Here is a 20,862-nt window from a genome sequence, read left to right on the forward strand (position 1 = left end):
CCAAGGGCGTGACTATTTTGTCCAACAAGAGGAGCCACGTGCATGATGAGATGGAGAGGCTGCTTCTTCTATGGATTGAGGGCAAAGAAATCGCTGACGATACGATAACCGAGACGGCAACCTGCCAGAAGGCCAGCGCTATTTTCGGCAATTTGATTGCCCAGGCCGAAGACAACGGAGAAGAAGGGACATCGACAGCAAGCCCAAACTTCAAGGCTTCTGGGGGGTGGTTTGATAAATTCCGTAAACGGACTGGCATCCATTTGGTGGTGAAAAAATTGGAATTTTGTAAAAAAAAAAAAAAAAAAAAAAAAAAAAAAAAGTATAAAAAAGTAAAAAAAAAATGTAAAAATAAAAAAGACAAAAAATAATAGAAATTTAATTTTAAGTTATTTGTAAAGTTAAGTGTTAACGTTTTGTGCCATTTGTTCATGTGTTTCATAAAGTTTAGTGTTAATGTTTCCTGACATTTTTTAATGTATTCCATAAAGTTAAGTGTTCAAGTTTTCTGCCATTTGTTCTCCTCTGTCGCCACTTTCGGAGATCGCCTCAATCGAAAGGTAAGGTTCCACATTTTACTACATACGTACGTATGTACGTACAGTATTTCTTGTACCATGTACACTAATACACTTTATTTACAGGTATGTAGTACATATTAGTAGTATATGTAGTTTAAGTTGGGTATTGAATGGTCCAAATTGTTGTATTTCATTGTTTATCGGTCAATTTACTTGGGTGTTTTTGTAGGGCTTGGAACGAATTAGGCAATTTACATGTAAAATGTGGTTCAAGATATGAAAAATCAGGTTACGAAGGCCCCCTTGGAACGGAGTAATTTTGTATCCTGAGGTACTACTGACTTAATTTATTGTGATGTTATTTTTTATGAAAGTATGGATACGTGAGTAAATGTATTTTTAGTGTGCATGTGTTCCAGTGTGAGTGTGTGCCTTTGTGCAGTTTTTAGTTTAATTTTCACTCATTTGTCATCACACCTAATAAACAATTCAGTTCCAGAGCTTTGCCTCTGGCCTAGACATGATGTTTTAAAATCTAATCTAATCCTTCGGGCCAGCCCTATGAGAGCTGAAAGTCAGCTCAGTGGTCTGGTTAAACTACTTTAATAATAATAGTAATAATGTCAACATTGAATCTGTTTATAAGGAAAACCAGATTCAGAATGGAGACCCCAAAGACAGTTCTAGCAGCAGTCAGGGGCAAGGACTTTATGCTAACAATAGACTTGAAGGACATATACTTTTAGATCCCAGTCCATCAGTCTTCCAGGAAATTTCTCCGTTTCAGTCTTGCAGAGAAAGTTTTCCAATTCAGAGTCCTGTGCTTTGGATTGACAACGTCTCCTCAAGTTTTTACAAGAGTATTCACTCTCGTGTCGACATGGGCGCATGCTCAGGGGATCAGGTTAATGAGATACCTAGACAACTGGCTGGTGATAGCAAAGTCCGGAGAAAAATTACTTCTGGACAGGGATACCCTTCTGCAGTTTTGTCACACCCTAGGCATTGTGATAAATCAGGAGAAGTCAAAGTTGGATCCAAGTCAGAGGCTGGTGTACCTGGGTATGATACTATGATTATAGACACAGTAAAAGCCAAAGTATTCCCAGCAGACCATAGGGTAGAGAAATGCAAACAAGTGGTGAATGCCTTTCTGGAAAAGCAAACACAGCCAGAGAAACAGTGGCAAGTAGTCCTGGGAATTCTAAGTTCCTTGGAGAAGCTGGTACCACACGGGAGACTATACCTTCGATCATTGCAATGGAGGATGAAGGAGTTTTGGTCGCCATTGGTAGATCACCCATACGAGCAAATTCCCTTGTCGACAGAGGTGAGGAAAGACCTACTGTGGTGGGTGCAAGACAACAATCTGACAGTGGGAGTTCCCCTTCAGCAATCCCTCTCCAGACCTCTTGCTGTTCTCGGAATATTTAGAAGATTGACACTATTTCGATGTTTGTGGAGTCGCTTATGTCAATACACTTCGCATTCCATGTGCTAAATCCGCAAACCACTTGTACCCATAGACGCTGGTGCACTTTCTTCCCAAAAATCGTAAACAACGACTTCCAACCACTACTTTTTTAAGGAAACTACGATTTTAGGTAGAAGAAGAAGAAGAAGCGTGCACTAGATAATTATTTAAATAAATAGTTAAACGGCAGTAGAAGGTCATGAATCGCATAAATATTTAACATATTCATGATTATTAACCCTTAAACACCAAGCTGGTATTTCCAAAAGTGTCTCCTGTATGCCGGCGGCATTCACTCGCAGAAAAAAGTTTTTTTTCAAAAAATCACAGCACGCTTAATTTTCAAGATTAAGAGTTCATTCTTAGCTCCTTTTTTTAATTGCCTGAGGTTTAAATATTTAACCATCAGAAATTTAAAAAATGTCATTATCATATATAAATATTGGAATATATGACAGCGTGAACATAAATTTCATATATAATTGTATACAAATCGCGCTGTGAGCAAAACGGTTAAAGCTAATGAGTTAATTATTTTTTCGTTGTATTGTACACTAAATTGCGAGAATTTTGGTATATAACAAATTGTAAAACGATCAAAGCAACATGGAGAAAATATTATCACAATATGATGCATGAATTTGTAATGCGCAGACATAAAAAAAAAATGTTTTAAAAAATTCACCATAAATTGAAATATTGTGCTAGAGACTTCCCGTTTGTTGCAAAATGAAGGTAATTGATTGATTATTACTAGACTGTAAGTGTTGTAGCTTACAATTGCAGTTTTCGACCATTTTGGTTGAGTTAAACTTGACCAAAGGTCGAATTTTTTCTATATCGTTATTTATATGAAAATATTTCAAAACTGATAAAAGCTACAACCATGGGTTGTTATTTGTTGTATTCTACATGAACTTGCGCACATTTTCATATATAAAACCTTATGTAACGGTTAATATAAAACGGTGCAAACATTGCGACAATCAGACGAAAAACTGTCTTGATTTTTTCGTTAGAGTTACCACGCGGACATAAGGAAAAAGTTTTTTTAAAAATTCACCATAAATCGAAATATTGTGCCAGAGACTTCCAATTTGTTGAAAAATAAAGGTAAATGATTGAATATTACTAGAATGTAAGAGTTTTAGGTTACAATTGCCTTTTTCGACCATTTCGGTCGAGTCAAAGTTGACCGAAGGTTGATTTTTTGGCACATTGTTATGTATATGAAAATATTTCAAAACTGATAAAAGCTACAACCATGGGTTGTTATTTGTTGTATTCTACATGAAATTGCACACATTTTCATATATAAAACTTTATGTAATGGCTAATATAAAACGGTGCAAACATTACGACAATCGGACGAAAAAATTTCTGATTTTTTCAGCAGTTGCCGCTCGGATGTAGGAAAAAGTATTTTTTCAAAAATTCACCACAAATCGAAATATTGTACTAGAGACTTCCAATTTGTTGCAAAATAAAGTTAAATGATTGAATATTACTATTATGTAAGAGTTTTAGCTTACAATTGCGGTTTTCGACCATTTCGGTCGAGTCAAATGTGACTGAAGGTTGAAATTTTGGCACTTATTGTTATTTATATGAAAATATTTCAAAACTGATAAAAGCTACAACCATGGGTTGTTTTTAGTTGTATTCAACATGAAATTGCGCACATTTCCATATATAAAACTTTATGTAACAGCTAATATAAAATGGTGCAAACATTACGAAAATCGGACAAAAAAATTAAGATTTTTTCGGAAGCGTTACCGCGCGGACGTAGGGAAATTTTTTTTTTTTTCATACATTCACCATAAATCGAAATATTCTGCTAGAGCCTTCCAATTTGTTGTAAAATGAAGGTAAATGATTGAATATTACTAGAATGTAAGAGTTTTAGCTTACAATTGCGTTTTTCGACCATTTTGGTAGAGTCAAAATTGACCAAAGGTTGAAATTTGGCACTTTTCGTTATTTATATGAAAATATTTCAAAACTGATAAAAGCTACAACCATGTGTTGTTTTTAGAAGTATTCTACATGAAACTGCGCGCATTTTCATATATAAAACTCTGTAACGACTAATATGAAATGATGCAAAAATTATGTCAAAGTGACAAAATAATTTCTGAGATGTGTCACTGATGCTTTTTAGTGCGAGAAGAAAGAACTTTGCGCTTGCGCGCCTGGGTAACGCTTGTAAACAAAACAACAGCTTTATCCCTGAGCTCCCAGCATCCCTCAAGGTGCGTGATTCAAAAGTTTTCGCCTACCAGGCCTATAACTATTTTTTCCGCGATTTAAAAAAATATATATTTTTCGTCGACGTACCATACGTCAGTTCGGCACCCGACACAATTTTCGTACGTTTAATACGTCCAATAGGCGTTTAACGGTTAATTTGACAATATTCATTGTTGAAAAAGTAACTAGATTCCTGACTCAAATGTCAACAGTTTTGCTTGTGAACGGTACCACCAACATTCGTCACGCTCTTCAATTGTTTGTCAGTGTTGCCAATTGGTATGTGTTTACCCTCAAAACCGGGGAAATAAATGAAATTAGTGCATCTATTTGCAGTATATATTCATATTGGAGCAATTTTATTATTATTGCATTACTATGACAACTAGAATTCATGGAATCAGTTGTAAATGCATCGGCGCATGTGTGAAGCTCCACTAGATTGGCAACAATGAGTCATTTTGCCATCGTCTGCTCGTATGTACTTCAGAAATATCTGTAATTTTTGGGGGTTAATTTGGTTGAAAAAAAAAATAATAGACATGAATTAAATAAACATTTTGAAGTAACAGAGTAAAGTTAAACTAAATAATGATTAAAGTAAACAATTAAGGGAATAAAGCTTTGCACCTCATAAACCGTGTACTACTCGTGTGCTGCCCAGTAACTGTGTTTGTGGAGTAGGCGCTTAGGAACGAGGAAACGTAAAGTAAAGTGCAATTTGGAGTGGATTAAGACTAAAACATGTATAATTACAATCAAATAAGCACTGTGGAGTTTCAGTTGTGATGGTATTAAGGATAAAACCACCAATTACAGGGTAAAAATGAATTTCAGTTCAAACCATGACCCCAGGAATAAGAAGTTTTATACTTTCACTAATATAGGCAACAAAAAGTTGTTTTATTGTGCTGATTACAACTGCAATCTTGAGTAAGATCAATAAACGTTACATATGTATGCTAACATTGTTCAAATGAATGCTGGGAAAGATGGTGGATTGTCTGTGGTTAGAACGGCTAGCCACGCAATTGCCGCCATATTGGATTTCAAAACTGTCTTGAAAATATATTTTATGAAGAGCTCACATTCTTATTTTAGTTCGTACTGGGCTTTCATATACCACATTATGTCGACGAAACTTTAGTCTTTTGAATGGGTTGATTAAAGTTGTAATTGTATTCTTGTTTCACCAATTAAATATCGAGTGAATAAGGCCTGGCCAGCGCTATGACGATGGATCGTCTGCGGTTGTTTACCCTAGTTAAACATGCTTATCCTTTAAATAGAGTACTTTCAACACCTGTCAAAATGCGGTCTAATTTAGCTGAAGCCCAACAATTGCAAGACGCCGCCTTACAAACGGATCTGTCAATTACACACGTGCTTGTTCCCACAATTTCATACGGCTAGATCCTGCCAAATACAGTCGATCCAGCCCCGAAGAGAGGAAGATTTGAGTTGTCCAAATTGGTAATTTCCGACTTCTCTGACAATTCCAATTTCGAATAAGGTAAATGCGGTTTTGCATATACAGTGGGCCCCACGTATTCGTGTTCTCTGGATTCGCGGATTTTTCTCTGGACCATATCTATCCATTATTTGCTGTTTTCGCCTATTCGCGGGATTTTCCGACGATAAATAATCACTAATTATTGTATTTTGATGTTATTTTCATTCCTAAATACATTTTTATGATACAAAAATGATTTACTAATTTTAAAATATTAATATTGATCAATACTGTATTAGTAAGTTTAATAAAATTAAATATCACATAATAACTAATAATTCTCTCTCTCTCTCTCTCTCACAGAGATGTATGCTTTTTGTATGATAAATGATTTACTAATTTTCAAATATTAATATTAATGTAAAGAGCAATCACTTCAGTAGAGAAAATACTACAGTGAATTAGTAAGATTTTAATTTATAAATTAAAAAAATTATGTAATAATGAAGGAAATCCCAGTCTTCACACATCTTTCTTTCGAACTCCAGGTCTCTCTCTCTCTCTCACTTTTACTGAGATGAGAGATTTTTATGGTACACGTATGTATAATATGTTTATTAATATTTTCATATGATAATAATAATAATAATAACTGTAATTACAAAAATCATATGTGAAAGTATTTTACAAATACTACGATAATTCTCTCTCTCTCTCTCTCTCTCTCTCTCTCTCTCTCTCTCTCTCTCTCTCTCTCTCTCTCTCTTACAGAGATGTATGTTTTTGGGATGATGATTTACTAATTTTCAAATATCAATATTAATGTAAACACCAATAATATAAATTCATTAAAGAAAATACTAAAGTGAATTAGCAAGATTTTAGTTTATAGATAAAAATAATTAGGTAAAAATGAAAGAAAATGCATTTTACCCCGCATCTTGTCTTTGAACTCCAGGTAGCCAAGCTGAGTTGGCTGGGGTCCAACAACTGTCAAGTCAGGAGGGGGAGTGTGTATTGTCATCTCTCAGGATCATGTAAATTCTCTCTCTCTCTCTCTCTCTTACTGAGATGAGAGAATTTCTATGGTACATGTGTATGTTTATTAATATTTTTGCATAAAAATAATAGTAATATAACTAATTTCAAAATTCATATGTGATAGTATTTTAAAGAAGTACAATAATCTATCCATTTCACTTTTAAATAAGGATAACCCTCCCTCTCTCTCTCTCTCTCTCTCTCTCTCTCTCTCTCTCTCTCTCTCTCTCTCTCTCTCTCCTCTCTCTCCCTCCTCTCTCTCTCTCTCTCTCCTCCTCTCGCCACACGAGATACCTAGTATGTCCTAGTGGTAACTCTCGTCCTCTGGGCTAGAAGTGTATGTATAAGTATGTCTTTAAGGACATTACTACATTTTTGGTAAAATAATAATTTACAATACTAGTTTATAAATAATATTAAGTTTAGATTAAACACTCTCACATATGTTTATTTGTTTTGTACATAATGTAAATAAATGATTTACCTTATAACTAATTTTCAAATATTAATAAGATTAATTAAAAATAGCGATTCCCAGTCTTTTTATCTACTTGGAGGAAGGTGGGTGGGGGAGTAAATGACAGTTTGATATACGAATTGGCGGAGGGGAGGAAGGAGTCGGAGTCTAGGAGTTATTCTCTCTCTCTCTCTCTCTCTCTCTCTCTCTCTCTCTCTCTCTCAGAAATAATTCATAATTTCACTCTTGATGGTCAGATATAAGAGGTGTTTGCCATCATTGGGTCTCTCTCTCTCTCTACTCTTCCTCTCTCTCTCTCTCTCTCTATCTCTCTTCTCTCTCTGTTATTTGATGTAGGTGTATATTTTTAATGGTAAAATGGTTCCTAACACGGCCCCCCTTACCGTTTTTATAGACTTTTCGATATTCTATTTCTGCACTTTTTCAAAAATCGCGCCAAAACATACGTCCACTATCTGGTTTGTATTTGTCCGCCAATTATCTAGCAGATAATACTCTTGGCCGACGAAACTGTAGGCACTCCTTTTGGCTTACAAAGATTTTCGGCTTACGACGCATCTCAAAAACGGAACCCGTCGTAAATAGGGGACTGCCTGTAGGCTTTTCACAAGATGTGATTTGTACATATGTTTACTCTTAGGTTCTCAGCAAAAAATTAATCCCCATCCAATCCCTGGCCTCACACATTTTCTATCAAGAACTTCACTAGTATCCTTGGTTAGAGCCCTTAAACATTATCTGGAGAGAACCAAGAGACTCGGGGATCCTAGTTGTAATCTCTGGTGTTCAGTAAAGGATCCCTCTCATTCGATGTCCAAGAACGCCTTATCCTTCTTCACAAGAGATATAATCTCTTTAACTCATAGTAATATTGAAGAGGAGGCATTATCCATGTCCACTTCGTTTAGTGTTTAAACACAATCTGTCACTCTTTGCAATAATTCTGCCTACATAACAGGAAATGTAGATCTGTCTTTACATCATATTATTTGTGAGATGTGGAAGCTATGTATGAAAGCTGCAGTACAGTGAACCCCTCGTATTCACAGATTTCTCTCTCGAAACCAATACCCTAATTTTTTGCAGAAAATTCGCCTTTTTGCAGTATTTTTCTGTGAGAAATATCCACAAATTCCTGTTTTTTTTTTGTTTTTTCCGTCATAAAATGCTGCACTTTTTGTAATAAAACTATTTAAAAAATCAGGTATAAACATTTTTAGTGGGGTTTTCTTGGGTTTTAACTAACAAAATAGGTAGTTTTAAGTGTTTTTAAGGGGTTTCAACTATCCGCATGGTCTAGCTATTCACAGGGTGTCTGGTACCTATCCCTGGCGAATACGGGGGAATACTGTGGCTGGCATGGTATTGGGGGAGGAAAAATAGGTGTATATCTTCTATTTAGCTGTCTCCTTGCCTTGGTTTTAGGTGATCATGTTATGGGAGGCTTTAGGTGATCATGTTATGGGAAGCCTGGTGGGTACGTTGTACTTGTAGTGTCCATCAGTCAGTGGTCTTTTAATGGTTGGGTACAGTACTCTCTCGTTATCGCATTTGATAATCACGAATTTGGTCCAACGTGATAGTGGTAAATTAAACTATAAATTTCGTAAACTCAAAAAATTGCTGAACAATGCAAGTCTATAAATTTTTTTATTGCAAAAAATTGCTGAACAACGCAGTTCAAAATCCGAAAATTGTGCTCAAAACTTCTTTACCACCATATCTTTATGCCGCTTCTAAGTTAAAAAAAAGTTAAAGAGAATGATGAAAGTATTGTTTTAACATTATACCTGTTGCATTAATGTGTAGGCAGTCCCTGGGTTATGACAGGAGTTCTGTTCTTGAGACGAGTTGTAAACCGAAAATCATTGTAACCCAGAACATCGTCAAAAATCCTAAGAAATCCTTACTTTTAACCTTTGGGTGCATTAAAAACTATGTAAACTGCATTCTTATTGGATTTTCCACAAGAAAACCTTCAAATATTGATTATTTTGCATTTTTGGAGTCATTTCTTCTGCCAGATTAGTGTTGTAGGCGTCGTAACCCAGGAACATGCGTCGTAAGCCGGAGACTGCCTGTACAGTCATGAAAAACAGAATGAGTGTTATAAAATTGTTTTGTTCTTTTGCTCTTTCATACCTCATGCTGAACTGTTTGTCTGGTGATCTTTTCATACTTTGTTTACTTACCTGATGGAGGGACAGTCAGAGCAATGTACCAAGTAATTTCCTTTTCTTTTGTATTTCCTTTTGTTTATTTCTTTTGTATCTATTTGATTTAATTAGATTTACTTTGGGGATCTTATATAGTTTGTATTACATTTATTATAGGGTAATTGCTAATTATATTCATGGTTGTTTCAGGTAATAATCTACTGAAGTTTAATTTGAATAAAGCTTGGATAGCAGCAGACAAGCCTTTTAATGTCACAACAATTTATTCAACTTAAACTATGGAGAAACTATTGAAGCCTACCCGTCTGGATCTGGACTCCAGCTCCCCTTCTGCAGCAAAGGAATGGCGGCATTGGCCCAAGACGTTTAACAACTTTATTCAAGAATGTGGTGAAATGGCTCCAAATAAACTAAGGACACTCGTGAACTATGTCAGTCCTAATGTGTATGAATACATTGAGGAGTGTGTGAATTATGATACTGCCATTTCCACTTCGGAAAAGTTATATATTACGGCACCTAATGAAATATTCACCAGGCATTTACTTGCTACTCGCCAACAAAAGGGAGGAGAAACTTTGGATGAGTTTTTGAGAGAATTGCATAAATCAGGCAAGGATTGTAATATAAAGGCAGTTAGTGCAGAACAGTACAGAGAAGAGCTGATCAGGGATGCTTTTATAAATGGCTTAGCCTCACCTATGATTCGGCAGCATCTTCTTGAAAATAAAACTCTAGACTTACAGGCAGCTTACGACCAGGCTTACTCTTTATGTAATAATCACATTAAGAATCATATATTTTCCATATATGTAAATAAGCCCATGACCTAAGGGGTCACTGGCGAGACAGGAGTGTGATATGAGTTAATAAACAGGACGCAAGCTAGACGCTGCCGTGTTGTGTTTGCGACGCCCTGGTTTGCCTTTGCCTGTGTAATCAAAAGCATTGTCTTGTAAAACAGGTCACAGTGCCTTCTCTGAGAAGATGGTGACCTCTAACCCGCAGAGACAACACGTGACTTCCTAGTCACATGTTTGTCTGTCTGTAAGTTATGTATGCTGAGATAAGCTTTGTTCTACTATCTTTGTACAAGATTTTGTAACTTTAGAGCTCTACTTCCCTTCATCTAGACCAGTTCTCTAAAATCACTCTTCCTCTACTCAAGAGATGTAGTTTCCAAATATATGTTAAGTTTGACTACGATGAGTTTGAAGTCTTCACCTCTATACCCAAAGAAGATACTGACAAAACTTAGAACTTCTCTCTGCATCGATGTCACTCTGACGAGAATGGGAAGTAGCCAACACGATACTTGCGTATAACATCGCAGGGAATAACATCCAACAGGACGCCTTTCTATACATAGGCGTATCCTGTACATTTAGACCTTGCGCAACGTAATGCTAGTTTTTAGTCACATGCTTCCTCATGTTGGGCATACTGCTGAAGTGGTCACCCCTGATCATGCTCTTATTGCAGATGATCATGTGAAGAGTGGACCAACGTCTGAGAGCTGTGAGGTAACTGCTGGAAATCAAGTGTTAGCAGCTACTCTGTACATGAAGAGAAAGTGTTTTTTGTGGAGGTCCCTATCATATTCGTGCACACTGTCCAGCTCGAGATTCCATTTGCAATAAATGTGGCAGGAAGGGGCATTTTGCAAAAGCGTGCCTGTCCAAACAATCTGCATATGGAGGCAAATCTACAGCAGCTATAGTATTTGATCCCTCACAGTCATCTGTTCTTGCGGCTAACGCTGGGACCACTTTTCCTCAGAGCCTTTATCGAGCAGCTACCACAACAACAATCAATGGACGGAAGTTGACAGCCCTTGTCGACTCGTGCAGTGATGACAGTTATATAGATGCGGATGTAGCATGGGAATTGTAGCTGCCAATACATCCCACGGATAAAGACGTCACTTGAGCACAGAAATCTTTGCATACAAACTCTTCAGGTTGTGTCAATGTGGACTGGACTCTTCATCTTAATGGAGAAACTTAAACATCCACACGTCTAGCAGTAATGAAGGATTTATGTTCGGGAGTATTACTTGGTCAGGACTTCAAAGAACAGCATCAGAAAGTGAATATTGAATGTGGTGGACCGAAACCTGTGCTCAACTTATCTGGTGCTAACTCCTACTGTTCGTTGGCAGCCGCTGCTGTGGATGAGCCTCCTATCTACCAGCATTTGTTACCTAATTGTAAGCCTATTGTCACCAAATCAAGACATTACTGTAAAGATGACAAAAAATTCATTGAAGCGGAGACTAGTCGTCTCTTAGCTGAGGGTGTTATTGAGAATAGCATATCACCAAGGAGAGCTCAAGTTGTGGTGGTTAAGGATCCCATAAATCGACATAAGAAAAGGATGTGTGTTGATTATTCGCAGGACTATCAACCTGTATACAGAACTTGATGCTTATCCATTACCTCGGATTGACACCATGGTTAATGAACTCTCAACATGTAGAGTATTTTCGACTTTTGACTTAAAAAGCACTTACCACCAAATCCCACTAAAGGAATCGGACAAGAAGTATACAGCTTTTGAAGCCAGCGGACGCCTATACCAGTTCTGTAGAGTACCTTTTGGAGTTACCAATGGAGTAGCAGTCTTTCAACGAACTATGGATAAGTTGGTGAAAGAAGGAAACTTACAAGGTGCTTTCCCATATTTGGACAATATCACTATTGCTGGACACACCCAAGAACAACATGATCAGAATGTGCAGCACTTTCTTGAGGTCATCAACAAGAGGAACCTAACTCTTAATGCTACTAAAACTATTAAATCTGTAAGTACCATTAACATTCTTGGCTACTGTGTGGGGAATGGTGTTATAAAGCCTGACATGGAAAGACTCCGGCTTCTACAAGAACTACCACCTCCCACTAGTCAAGGATCTTTAAAGAGGGCAATGGGTATGTTTGCTTATTATGCTAAATGGATACAGAATTTTTCTGCTAAGATTCAACCGCTGGCAAGAATAAAGGAATTGCCTTTAAATGAAGAAGCTTTGCAGGCTTTTGAACTACTCAAACAGGAACTTGAAGGAGCAACACTACACTCTGTGGATGAAAATTTGCCTTTTGAGGTCGAATGTGATGCCTCTGAAGTAGCAGTCTCGGCAGTACTCAACCAGAGTGGCAGGCCTGTGGCCTTCATGTCTAGGACTTTACAAGGAAGTGAAGGGCACTATCACATTATAGAAAAGGAGGCCATGGCTATTGTGGAAGCTGTACGTAAGTGGAGTAATTTCCTTGCTAGACAGCACTTTGATCTCGTTACAGACCAACGTTCAGTGGCCTTCGTGTTCAAGAACAGGAAACGCACTAAAGTTAAGAATAATAAGATCCAGGGATGGCGGATGAATTCAGTACATTATCGCCCCGGTAAAGAGAATGTGTTTCCTGATGCCTTCACCTGAGCTTTTTGCGGTTCTGTGGTTTCCACGTCATCTACCCTCACTGAACTACATGGGAATCTGTGCCATCCAGGAGTGACTCGCTTATTGCACTTTGTGAGATCGAAAATTCTTCCCTTTTCCACTGAGGACGTTAAGAAGGTCTGTGCTTCCTGCAAGGATATGTGCCGAGTTGGAACCGAGGTTCTACAAACAAATATTCAGCCTGTGTGGGATGCCTCAGTATATACATTCAGATCAAGGAACCTCATTCATGTCCAGGGAGCTCAAAACCTATCTCGCACAGAAGGTAGTTGCAACATGTCGAACTACCCCTTTTCACCCAATCGGTAATGGGCAAGTGGAGTGGCTCAACGTTACTGTATGGAAGTCAATCCAGCTGGCATTCAGGTCCCGAAATCTTCCCAATCAGCACTGGGAATTAGTACTCACAGATGTGATACATTCACTTAGATCCCTTCTGTCGACAGCAACTAATTTCACACCCCACGAACGGTTTTTTTTGGATTTCCGCGTCGCTCATCCTCTGGGAGCTCTCTGCCTTCATGGCTTGTCATCAGGACCGGTATTACTGAGGAGGTTTGTCAGAACAAACAAAAATGAACCCCTGGTGGATGAAGTTGAACTATTAAATGCTAACCTAACATATGCTAACATTAGATACCCCAGCGGACGAGAGTCGACAGTTTCCATACGTGACTTGGCCCCATGCCCTAGGGACTATTCTGTTGCTGAAAGTCAAGAACTACCTTCTGTTCCATTGTCACCAGAGGCCGTACAATCTCACTCTTCAGTGTCACCCACAACAACCCATCAAGAGTTTCCAGAGGGCATGGAACTTCACCCAGAAGCTGAGATTGGAACAGAGGCTGCACTGCCTCCAGTACGGAGATCAACCCGGTCAAGGGCTCCGGACCGATACGGATGGGATTGATTACTTATGAAGTGATGTAACCAATTTTATATCTAGAGGGGAAGAATGTTATCAAATTGTTTTGTTCTTTTGCTCTTTCATACCTCATGCTGAACTGTTTGTCTGGTGATCATTTCATACTTTGTTTACTTACCTGATGGAGGGACAGTCAGAGCAATGTACCAAGTAATTCCCTTTTCTTTTGTATTTCCTTTTGTTTATTTCTTTTGTATCTATTTGATTTAGTTAGATTAATTTGGGGATCTTATATAGTTTGTATTACATTTATTTATATTCATGGTTGTTTCAGGTAATAATCTACTGAAGTTTTAAGTTGAATAAAGCTTGGATAGCAGCAGACAAGCCTTTTAATGTCACAACAACGAGAAACAATTTTTTTGCTAAGTACAACCAAATCCGATAACAACAACATCCGTTTTGCTGTAGTTATGTTATAAATAGGGTGGCCATTTCCAAATTCCCAAAAAGAAGGATTTTTATTTTTTATTTTTTTTTTGCCAACACCAGTTTCTAACCTAAATAAATTAAACATGATTATTAAGGAGTTGAAATATAAAATGTTGTATAATGTATACAATGGAAGTGATAACCAACCGACTTAGCGTAAGATTATCGCAAGTCTAACATTACCTCATAGGGCGCCTTATTATACAAGGGAACAGTCCTAATATTGGTGGCAGCGGTGGGATAAAATCATGATTAATATTCTCTTTGACTCTTATGTTGCCTGGCAATCTTACAAATAGCTCCGTTTTCCACCAATGGAAGTGCATAACCAACCGACTTAGCGTAACATCGCAAGTCTAACATTACCTCATAGGGCGCCTTATTATACAAGGCAACAGCCCTAATATTGGTGGCAGCGTCTAAGAAGAACTCTTCAACGTCTTCCGAAGAATAACGAATAATGTATCATCAGAAGTCAACGACGACGAAAGCAACAGATTCTTCATGCAAATTAGTATCATCGTTTAGTGAGCGACTTCAGAAAACAACAAGAACTCTTCAACGTCTTCCTAAGAATAACGAATAATGTATCATATCAGAAGTCAACGACAACGAAAGCAAGAGATTCTTCAAGCAACTTAGTATCATCGTTTAGTGAGCGATTTCAGCAGTGCATAACTTCAAGAAACAAACCCGATGTGTCTTTTTCTTACGGCAACGCAAGCTTCGTTTCTCATTAGAATAATTCAAGAAAACATCGTTATTGAGCGTTTCCGGCACTTCAAGAAACAAACCGAACGCGTCTGCAGCATCGGATCTTCAAGGGCTCGAATCATCCAAACAACGCGCACGGGGGAAACTCAAGCCAAACCAGGTCATCCGCTAAACAGAGAAGGAGGGCCAAGGGCGTGTCGTTATCGGAACACCGTGACTTCCCACAAAATCAAGCTAAGTACAGTCTTTTTATTCATTTGGAGTAACAGCGTTTCCTTTGCAGGTCGAATTTTCGTTATTCCTGTGGCTGAAGTTACGAGACATTCTTAATCTTACTTTTTTACAGAAATTATCTACATCATTGGGATTTTGCTACTGCGAGTTTGTTACGGACTCTTAGATATCTCAGAGACAATGTTATGGCCTCTGAGGGAGGTCCGCTTCAGGTTCGATATAAAATAAAAAAAAAACTTATCAACACAAACAGTTGAAACTGGGGATATGAATATAAAAAGAAACACTAACACAACAAAGGTTTATTTACAAGCTTACTAACAATGGTAAATGCAGAATGGTATCTCCTATTTACATAAACAGATAGAATCTTACACTGCGTGAACTGGGGGAAACAGTGAGGTAATAAGAATACTTGCTAAACAGTTTGGCACTTCGAAGAGGTGGCTTCAGGAAGTAGATCTGCGATTGAGGACGTCCTCTTGACTCCGTATTGCAGAAACTAATCTTCTTGTAAGGCAGGAATTCTCCCCTTTTCTTCTCCGAAGTCTGCTCAACGTAGAGATAACACGGTAGACCACACCTGAAGACGACTAGACCAATATCCAACCAAACTCTCGAGCAACTTTTCTTCTTGATTGATGCTTCGTCGGTTCCTTCGTCTCTAGTTTCTCTCTGACGATCACTGCTGCTGATCTCTCACTGATAATCTGATCGGTGGCTCTTACTAACTGGTGATCTCTCTCTTTTACAATCTCTCTCTCTCTTCTACGATCACTCCTCTCCAAAGTTCGTTCGTCGTATTTATACAGCACTCTGGGGCCGGAGCCTACGGCGAACGTCACCGACTCCAGGGATTTCTAGAACTTCTTAGATGAATCTAGACAAGGTATTGCATCAGAAATCGCGGCGTTTCTCACGTAACGACGAGATCCACAACACTCCTGCCGATTCTGGAACAACCACGAACATAGACGCCTCCAACAGTGGCGCGAAAACCTCCTTGCTGCCGAACTTCTCGAAAATGCGTTCTCCTTTCCTTTATCTTTCTTTGCTATGAAGCAATTACCATCACAGAGTTCTTATCTTTGAGTTTCTGTTTCCAGAAGTTCTACTGAAATATCATAATCATATACTGTGTTAATTTTATCATTTTGGGTGATTATTAATCCTTTACGTAACAAATCATATTAAACAGTGAATATGCGTTTACGCAGTGGACGTCTGTATTTATACAGATGCATGGATAGGGTAGTTAGGCACAGTAGTGATTAGAAAACACACAAAAACAAGTGGAACACCCATACAAATCTAGATAAATTAGAGGAAACACTATTTCGGGTCAGGACAATAAAGACTCCTGTGCAAGGTCCCGATCGCAGTTTTAGCCTTGAGTTTTTTTAGTAATATGCGTAAAATATCGAACCTCAATGACTCAACTTAACTTTAAATATACGGCTGGATTGCAAGGAATAACATGTCTGTAAAAAACTTTCATTAGGCTAAATGCGCTGACCATGATCCCTCACTATTTCAAATTTTAGCAAGAATGAAGTAAACAACAGCAAGTACAAACAGTTAATATTGAACGCAGTAGAGATAACTTGTTTTAATAGTAATCGCTCAATTCATGAATTCAGAATCAAACAAATCGTGCTTATGCAAACTTGGTTACTGTGTCATCTAGTCTGACGGTCAGGGTCAGTCAAATCTGCCAAATTGTTCAAAGCATAGCACATTCCACATAGGTGACTTCAGCGGAGAGGGAGAGCGATGTTGGAAAAATTAAAAAGGAATTTTCCTATGAATCACACGACCGTATCAAGTAATCAGAACAGGTTCTCGTAATTTTAATACAAGAAGTTATTATTAGCTTTTATTCCTTTAGTCCATGTAATATCCTGATTTACGGACTCACCGTCTGTTCTTCGAACTTCCCTATTGAGAAGTCCGGATAAGCGAGCGCTTACAGATACCTCTATAGTTATAAAAAACATTGATCTGTATCAAGTGTAATTGTAAGATATCCATCTATGTGTATACAAAACATTACCTTACCTCCTGCCAAATAAGGCGTGTTTATCAAAGGAAAATTCTATAAACCTTCAAACATATTAAAATCCGTTTTGAACAAAAAGAGACAGTTAATCAAATAATAACTTATATAGAGGAACCAATCATTCGTCTCATAAATCGTGATATTGTTCAACGACCCAACAGAATTCTCCCACAACCGCAGTCGCAGTGTGCACGCAAAATCTCGAGAAGCATGCACCCTCGAATGTCTTAGTGCGTGTAAAAAGACTTTGCTGGGATCTGAAATTTTAATCCTTCCCGACACTCTGAAATATAACGATTTCCGCGAACAAAGCCCTATACACGGTTGACTCGCAGCAACAAGTTAATCTAGTAATCCACAAAACCTATACATATAAATATCGCATTATTTTTAATGTTGCTAATTTTTAATCACGCCCAACCAGTCGTAGATGAATCTCTCTTATACTCTATCTTAAGTAATATCCGTAAAGTCATTCAAGCAGAGGTGATTCAGCAGAAATTTTTTTTATCTTTTATCTGAATACCAGGATGTTTCTCCACTAGCGAGTGATCTCTGGGGAAAACTGATAACATTGAACATAAAATACGGTCTAAGGACAAATATAAAGCTATATACGTACCTTCGTATAGGCTCCCAATGAAATTTCAAAATAGAGATAAATGACGAAGTTGAAAAATGTTAGTAATAAGTAGGTTCGTTAGGAAATCAAATAGCCCTATTAAATTTTTTCCCTCAAAAACGTCATGCCATAAAAGATCGGACTTGGCGTATCTGCGTAGATTTCTGTCGCTTAAACAAGGAAACGATTCCCGATCGTTTCCAGTGCCATGAACCGACGATATCTTATCTTTGTTAGGTTAGAATTTTTTTTTTTCACCAGCTTGGACTTACTTAAAGGCTTTCACCAGATACCATTACCTAAGTGATTGTATCTCATACACTGTTTTCAGCACACTCAGGGGACATTATCAATTTTTACATATGCCTCCGGCTTACATTGCACCCCAATTACAATATAGTGTTTGGAGACTTTTAGGGGATACCCTACATGCCTATATGGTTGGTCTTGTAATCTTTTCTAATACCTTAGAAGTACATTCACATAAACGAGAGCTAATAACTATGAACATCAAAGAACTAAGACAAATAATCTCAGAGTAAAATATCTAAATGTGAGTTTTAAAAACCGAACATGTTTATCTAGGTTTTATGTGTCTAGTCAAGGCCTTAAAGTAGTCCAGGTAAGGTGTCGGCTATTCATAACTTTCCGGTACCTATTAACGTAAGAGGGATACAGCACTTTTGCGCTGTAGTGGGTATTACAATCGTATGTAAATATTTAACTCTTCAATCATGACAGCTCCTTTAACAGAACTTACGAAGAAGGGCGTAGATTTATTATGGTCTGAAAAGCATCAACAGGCGTTCGATATCTTAAAATTGGAATTATGCAGCTAACCTATCCTAAAAATCCCTGATTTAAATAAGGATTTTTTTTATTACAACAGACGCCTCAGACCAAGGGGTAATAGGGGTACTACTTCAGCAATATGATAAACAGTTCTTCCCTATAGTTTTTTATTCACGTAAACTAAAGCCCTCTGAAAGTAAATATGCAGTAATAGGCAAGGAAGGGCTAGGTATCGTTAACTCACTAGTACATTTTAAGTTCATAATCTACGGCTATCCTGTTAAAATCCTTACTGACCATAAGTCACTTACCGAGTTTTTCAAAGGCTTTAATCACAGTCCCAAAGGAACTCGGCGGCATAATGATCATTCAGGTCTTGGAGCCAAGTTAAGATATCTACCTGGGAAAGCAAATATCATAGCTGACGCATTATCCCGCAATCCCACACCATACTGCAAAGAACCATTAATTGGACTAAAAGATGTAGAAACATCCGTGCCTACTGTTAAAACCGTATCTAAACAAGAAAATTCATTAACCCAAGAGATCGCGAGCATTGAATATCTGGGTTGGAGCGCAGAACTGTTACAAACTGAACAAAGCAAGAGTCAACAGCAATAAGCAAAACAATAAACACTTCGAACGGAAACAAGGTCAGCAGCTAAGCAAAACAATAAACACTTCGAACGGAAACAGGGTCAGCTGCAAAACAATAAACACTTCGAACGGAAACCCTAAAGCAAAAGTATATTTAAAGTATGTGTATCAGAATTATGTAATCAAATGTAATATTATATGTAGGTCCGTGACGAGGAAAACCCGAAGAACACACCAGGTGACTAACGACCAGGTAGTAGTAATAATCTCTTTCATACCAATCGTCCTAAACTGGTTGCATTCCGTCATCCAGGGTTCTCTATTATGTCACAGGGTTCTCTATTATGGCCTACAATGCTTACAGATATAAAAAACACATAACTAATTGTAACACGTGTCATGAAAACAAGGGATACACTAAGACACCTGTCAGTTTAGGGGCCTATCCTGTGCCAAATCAATCCTTGAAAGAATATACAATATATTATTAACAGAATTACGAGTCTGACAGAGGAAATAAACACTTCTTAGCGTTAATAGTTCCCTTGACACGTTGTATAGAATTAATAGCACTAAAAAACAAAACAAAAAACCGCAATTGAGTGCGCTAGGAATATTTATGAGTGCTAAATCAGTAAACATGGAATTCAACACATAATAATCTCTGACTCGGGTGGTGTAAATCAATAATAATCTCCTTAACTCGTTGTGTGAATTCCTTTCCATTAAGAAAACCAATACTATATTTTATCACCCAGAGTCAATCAGTTTGGTAGAACGGATAAATAGGAAAGTGTCAATGTCTACGAGTTACAACTCTGATATTGGATCCGAACTGGATTACAGCAGTTTCTCGCGGTTTTTGTTTTAAATAACCTTTATCATTCATTATCTTGTATCTATACAAATGATACCGCAAGTAGACCTTATACATTACGCCGCTAGGACACTTTTCCACATATTCAAGCCAACCATTAATTTACAAATATAAAAAAAAATATATAAATAATTAAATAAATAAAATAAAAATAAATAAATAAATAGATAAAATAAAATAAATATGGATACAAGTGGAGTCAATATAATACACTCCGTAAGAAGTTGGAAGGGTTACAAACTATAATAAAAAAGGAATCACAATAAAATCAATAAGCAAAATGTAACCATAGGTTAATAAAATATCCAAACATATATGCGTAAAGATTTGAGCGCTTTAGTTTAGTATTCCATTCAGTATTCTAGGGATATTAATGACAAATAAGCTAAAAGTTCAAACACATATCAAAACCTACTGACATATTGTCTGTCCCGGTGATTTATATTCGTAGTCAATGAAGAATAAGTAAATAAATAAATAAATTAAATAAAATAAAATAAAATAAAAGAGATTTAAAGTCTAGAAAAGAAAACTGTAATCTATGCGAATAATCTTATATAGGGCCAAATAAAGTATATATAAAAGTGTTTGTATGGAAACCCTTTTCAATTAGTTTGAGGAATATCTAATTTAAAATAATTACATTTATTTTACAATCATGCAGATTTCCAACATGAAACTAATACTATATATTGGTAAATTTTGGTACTGTTTTTTTTTCAGAGATTCTTCTCGTGTGGGTGGAGTATTAAAACA

The 20,862-nt window shown here is 37.2% G+C and overlaps 1 protein-coding gene across 1 annotated transcript; it reads left to right on the forward strand.

The window, feature by feature from the left end:
• Window positions 1-9,675: 9,675 nt before the first annotated feature.
• Window positions 9,676-10,230, forward strand: LOC135206291 (uncharacterized). Its single transcript, XM_064237713.1, has one exon. It carries the CDS (start codon window positions 9,676-9,678, stop codon window positions 10,228-10,230), a length of 555 nt encoding a protein of 184 aa, XP_064093783.1.
• Window positions 10,231-20,862: the final 10,632 nt, after the last annotated feature.

This window comes from Macrobrachium nipponense, chromosome 29 (assembly GCF_015104395.2).
Source record: "Macrobrachium nipponense isolate FS-2020 chromosome 29, ASM1510439v2, whole genome shotgun sequence".
NCBI lineage: Eukaryota > Metazoa > Arthropoda > Malacostraca > Decapoda > Palaemonidae > Macrobrachium > Macrobrachium nipponense.

What these genes read in the sequence shown, in the direction of transcription:
- LOC135206291 (XM_064237713.1), top strand. Translation starts at nt 9,676, where the DNA reads ATGGAGAAACTATTGAAGCCTACCCGTCTGGATCTGGACTCCAGCTCC.